The sequence below is a fragment of the Sinocyclocheilus grahami genome, unplaced genomic scaffold (assembly GCF_001515645.1).
Source record: "Sinocyclocheilus grahami isolate Dianchi unplaced genomic scaffold, SAMN03320097.WGS_v1.1 scaffold509.1, whole genome shotgun sequence".
NCBI lineage: Eukaryota > Metazoa > Chordata > Actinopteri > Cypriniformes > Cyprinidae > Sinocyclocheilus > Sinocyclocheilus grahami.
This window is the reverse complement of record NW_015505688.1, coordinates 736970-742969: the sequence shown is the minus strand read 5'-3', so window position 1 is coordinate 742969 and position 6000 is coordinate 736970. Positions and strand designations below refer to the sequence as shown.

At 37.1% G+C, this 6000-nt stretch overlaps 1 protein-coding gene across 1 annotated transcript in view; it reads right to left on the bottom strand.

Annotated features, from left to right (window-relative positions):
- mgat4b (alpha-1,3-mannosyl-glycoprotein 4-beta-N-acetylglucosaminyltransferase B) overlaps positions 1-6000 on the bottom strand; it is a 146648-nt gene that overhangs the window by 3882 nt on the left and 136766 nt on the right. The window contains exons 11-12 of the mRNA XM_016237254.1: positions 5386-5579; positions 2528-2606 (exon numbers count right to left, since the gene is read on the bottom strand). Of these exons, the coding sequence (XP_016092740.1) occupies positions 2528-2606; positions 5386-5579 (273 nt within the window). The remainder of the gene's footprint in view (positions 1-2527; positions 2607-5385; positions 5580-6000) is intronic.

Below are 6000 nucleotides of genomic sequence, written 5' to 3'. Positions count from 1 at the left end.
AAATCTTTGCTAGAGTACATACACATAACACAAGTCCTTGATAATCACAGTCCTAAATAGTAGAACCTTTTTATATACTGCTATTTAAAACCCGAGGGTCAAATGTGTTGCTGAAAGTGACCACAAATAGAATCATTCTAGTTTGGGAAAAGAATAATGTAAACACGGATATCGGATACAAGTCACGTCTTAAGTAAATATAAACAGAAAAAAAATTGGATATGGTCAAAAATTTGGATCTGTGCATTAAGCTATGCAGTGCAAGCAGCTTAAGGTCAATAGATATTTCTGGAATTAAATTGAGTTAATTTTTTTATTAGAAACATTCCCATAGTCTAATATGGAAGGAGGGACCCCAGCCATATCCAGAGAGACTTTAACGTGAACTCTTTTGACGTGGGCCAGTAAGAAACCAGTGCCCTTTATTCTGCTGCATGCAATATCTCTATATGAATGAACAGTTTATGAAAGTGAGTGGAACTGCAGAGTTTTGCGAGATCTGAGCCGATATTCCATTATTAAAAATTTCAGTTTTGGCAGAGAATCTTCTGATAGAGATATATTGAACCAATTTGTGTTTGTGCTTTTCTGTCAAGATAAAATAAAACTGACAGCAAAAATAATTAAAGCATGAAAGAAGCATTAACTGTAGCCACAAGCTGACATTTACAGAGGAAGCTCTGTAGCACCATTGTTGTAACGTAACAGTTGTTCCCGTGTGAGCAAACAGCACTAGATATGGGGTGTACATGTTGTGTCTGCATCCCTGGCAACTGTAACTTCTGAAACGGCTCTTACGAGGCTTCTTCTTGGACTGAAACTCAGTGATATGACCCAATAGAAGACAAATATGTTCAAAACCCCAGCAGAGCATCGCTCTAATTTCCCCAAACTGCATTAACAGCATAAAACAGACCACAGATACTCTTTCCTCCAGGGCATTCCCTGCTAATTTCCTGTATACGGTAACGGTAGAATTCCAGAAATGTCCCTAAAGGGAGCTTTAGAAAGACGGAAATGAGGAGAAAAGAGAGATATAGCAACCCGGTAGCAGGGAAGAGAAGCAGAAATCAGCGAGAGGACGAGAGATATTACAGGGCGACAGGCTCTCGCTCTTAGAAAATCCTGCTATTAATCTTGCGGTGAACGTCCGTTTCCGGCTGTAATCTTAAATCACAGTGCCACCCCTCTCCTGCTCTGCCCCGGGAGAAAATATCTCCTCCACACCGACCGCACACACACACAGCAGGTCACATTTTATTACCCTGTGTCAGTACAGTTCCATTAGCTCATAAAACACAAGTATATCTTGATCTCCACTGCTTTCCCTGAACTCTCACTGTCTGATGCTGTTTTTTTTTAGTTTTAGTTAACTATAGCAGAACTAAAATAAGTGACTCAACTCTTGCTGAGCCTAGATGTGTGTGAAACTCTAAGAACCAAGAATGTTTGGCATGGCATGGATGTTAAATCACAGTAAAACTAGAGTGTTTTTCGATGAAGGTAACTCTTGAAACTTTTGCTTTTTGAATTTAACGCAAGCAATTGTGCTGAGCCTGTCTGGTATCATTTGGAGCGGGATCAATGTGGTGCTGAAATATGACTCCCTGTCAGCTTATGACTCCTCTGCTTCTCTATACCGCACAGCAAATGCAATTAGATCAAAGAACTGCGATCAAAAAGTTTGTGACAGGCCTACTTATGTTCATTTCATTTTTGTGAATTCAAGCTGAACATTAACACACATTTAGCTTCATTGTTAAAAATGATCTGACAACAGAAGGCCATGATCTGATCTAATTTTTTTTTCAAGTTAATCAACATGACTCTTTCTTCATCCACTATCTTGGACTTATACTTTTTCAGTGCCTTGAGGTCCTGAATACATTCAAACTAAATTTGGCCAAAACAAAGTTAGTTTGTTGAAACTTCATGCCACCTCGGAACTGCCACTGGTCCATGATGATTACATAATATTTGCTGAATATTTTTGCTGAATAGACAGCAAATCTTTAGTAACAGTTGCTCTGCTCTTTCTAACTTCTGTTTACTCCTGAGTGAAGAACTAAGAAGAACTTCGCAAGAGGAAATCGGACCTTTAAAAAAATCGAGCTATGGTGCTCTCTGCGGTTGCAATGATGTTGTCCACCTGCAAGCATGATTTGAGATATAAGTCATGTCTGTAGTGTGGCACAAGTTACACGGCACGTTTAACAAACCCTTAACCATAAATACGGGCAATAATAATAGTGATGTTGCACATTTAAATAGGTTCTAAGCCATCTATGATAGATTCTCAGTTCTTGACTTCTGCTCAAACAGAAACCATGCCAAAAAGTGTTTGTGACGGCAGTATATTTTCAACACTGACTGAAGTCTTGAGCTTGCTGAGACAGTGTTTCAGCACAGATCTGTGAGGTGTTTATGGAGGCTGCAGTGAAGCCCAGAGGGAAACACACAATCAAACAGCAGCGATCCTTCAACAAACACACTGCTAGTGTTCATCTGCACACAATGACAGACTCACGTCAAAAGGAAGAACCTCCACCGTAGTGTTGAAGAGCTTGTCTCCAGGGTGCTCGATGTTTCCACTGCGGAAGAAATATCTACACACACACACACACACACACACAGAGACACACAGAGACACAGTCACAGACACAGACACAAACACACACACATCATCCAAACTATCAATCTTATCAATTCCATACATAAGGAGTACAACGCAAAAGAACTATACCGCAGATGTTTCCTCATATATCATCTCATCATGTAGTTATTTATAGACCCTGCAACACACAGTGGCCCCAAAAAGTATTTAGACATTTACACAACCATTCAAAAGTTTGGGGTCGGTAATATTTTTTTAATGTTTTTGAAAGAAGTCTCTTATGCTCACAAAGGCTGTATTTATTTGATCAAAAATACAGTAAAAACAGTAATATTGTAAAATATATCACAATTTAAAATACCTATTTTCTATTGTAATATACTTTAAAATAGAATTTATTCCTGTGATGCGCAGCTGAATTTCCAGCATCATTACTCCAGTCTTCAGTGTCACATGATCTTCAGAAATCATTCTAATATGCTGATTTGCTGCTTGAGTAACATTTCTGATTATCAATGTGGAAACCATCACTTTTTAAAGGATTCTTTGATAAATAGAAAGAACAATAACAATTATTTGAAACCGAAATCTTGCAACATTATAAATGCTTTTATTGCTTCTTTTGATCAATTTAATGCATTCTTGCTAAATAAAATAATTCATTTCTTAAAAGAATTCTTACTGAGCCCACACTTCTGAATGGTAGCGTCACACTAAATGTCTGAATGTTTTTGAATTATGGAAAATATAAAGAATGACAAACATACTTTCATACATACATTTGAAATAATAAATCAACAGATGTTGTGTATAACTTTGTGACACTTTGTGGTTGTGAAACCTTAATGCAATATCTTCATTTTGTTGTTACATTAAAATCTGAATAAAAGTATCTACAAATACAGCTCAAAAAACACCAGTAGCATTTGAGCACAGATGACGCCTGATAAAATGTCATCTAATGCAATGACTTTCATACATATTTAAGTGTCCAAAAACAATTTTCTTTCTCCTCTATAGATCACTGAAGCATGAGCAATCACAGACACTGGCAGATTTCTCTCTATAAATACATGTGTACAGTGTAAAAGAACACCTGCGCTTGTTAAACGGTGACTCCTGTAGCATGACGGAAGCCAGTGAGTGAATGTCAAAAGCTCTCATTCAGACTGAGCACTATTAGCTCTCAATTAAGCCTGAATTATGCACGGACTTTCCATTAGGGTTAAAAATGTACGGATGACTGTGCCTCATGACGACTGATGCATTATCCAGCTGCTTTGAGTCAGCGTGATGGGAAAGACTGCGAGACGAGCTCTATTATAAAACAGACTACATGCTTTCTGCTTCATTCATTGGCTGCAACCTTCCAAAGTAAACATATGAAACCTCATAACTGACTTGTTTGAAACACCCAAACGTTTTTTTGTCTCAGCCGAGAATTTACATTAATATTTCAATAATTAATGACACATTCACAATTCTCTGATGTTGGTTAATGGTTACATGACACGCAAGTAAACAAATAAATTAGTTTTCAGTAAGATTATAATTGTGATAGTGTCTCAGTCCACTTTACATTCACACTAGTGTTTTAAGACCACAATCAAATAGAATACTAAAAATAACAACAATAATAATTATGTTTGAAATATTTATAATTATCATTTTATAAGACAGAAATACTGTATATAACTGTAAATGACAATTGTACTGTTAAAATAAAAATGAATAACTGATAATTATAATAATAGTATAACTGATAATTACAATACAATAAAGTTACAAAGCTAATATTTACGTCTTTAAATACTCAAGCTTTTATTGGAGCAGAATATTAGTAAAATGCTGTAAACTTCTGTACACCAAATGTTGCTATTTAATCAAACGTGTAATTGAGTGAATTTAGCGCATGTTGCGTTGTCAAATGCAGAGATGGACTCTGTATTTACTGTGAACTGAGACGCTAAAAACACTGGATCAAGAGATGCTCACGTGTAAATGAACACAGTGTAACATATTTGAGTAAATGTAATTAGTTACTGTACTTTTTGGCTACTTTGAAATTTGGCTGAGTATCAAAGACATTAGCAACTTTTACTCTCTACTTGACTTGATTTTTGAATAAGTATACCATGTACTCTTTACTCCATGAGGTGCATGACAGCTAACTTTTTCTACAGCAGTTTATTGAAGGTACGAGATCTTGTGCGCACCCAAACATGTCAATGAGGCAACTTTACATGAATGTGAGTGCATTAGCAGCTAGTTGCTGAATCACAGGTGTTTTATAGGGCATGGATGCAGACAGTGATGAGGCAGAAACCAGCACGTCCAGTGCAAAGAGGATTTGACCATTTAATTGAGCATTTTTAACGTGAATATCGGTGTTGAATAGGTGTTGAGGACTAGTGCTTCTTTGAGCCTAAATTCAGTTCGAGTAAAATACTTAAGTACTGTTAAAGTCAGATACTCTATATGACTTTTCCTCAAGTAGTACTGGATTTGGTGAGTTGTAACTTGCAATGGAGTCATTTTCTCTGTAAGGTATCTCTACTTGAATTTTTCATGTGATCTTATCGCAAGGCATTCTGGGACTGTCTTCTCTGCACAGGACATATTCAGTGCTGTCTTTTTGGCTAAAAGATGGCATCTTAGAGGGCAGCATAATCATTGAGTCTACTGTTTGTTTGTGAAAGCATGTTGGTATTCATGAAGGCGTAACAGAGAGAATCATGTGGTATTATCTGAGAATCTCTGACTGTATGTACCTCTCTACTCGGACAGGTGTGAAGAAGCGGATGCGTATGAAGTCTCCCGCCACAGGTGTGAATGCCCAGAAGAAATCCTCTCCCAGATAGGCCTTCTCCAGTGTGAAATGCTGGTACGTCTTCAGACTGGTGGTGACCTCAGCTAGCGGGTTAGCGTGACCTTTATGCAACGTCTGCTTTCCGAAGTCCTTATCCTGACCAAATAAAGATAGAAGGGCTACATAAACAGCGTCTGGAAAATTCTTCAAATACAGGCACTTTATGTCAAACTAAAAGATTTCAAACTTTTTTATGGTTGCTATATGATGTTACATTAAAAGTGTCATGCATTCATTATTTTATTTTACAACCTTTCAAATGCCTGTTATGGTTATATTTTATTGTCTGTGACCCAGACTTTCAGGCTATGTCCACATTAATCAGAGTAAATTCAAAAATTGTGTTTTCATTTCATAACACTCTCAGTCCACACTAGCAGTTTCCAAAAGTTGCTCGTCCATTATAAAATCTCACTGAGATGACAGAGACCAGACTTAATAAAGTTATCTCGCCATTACTCTGGCATTAGTATTTCATTACCAAAATAGCCCACCCAAAATATCACTGGTGTGTCCA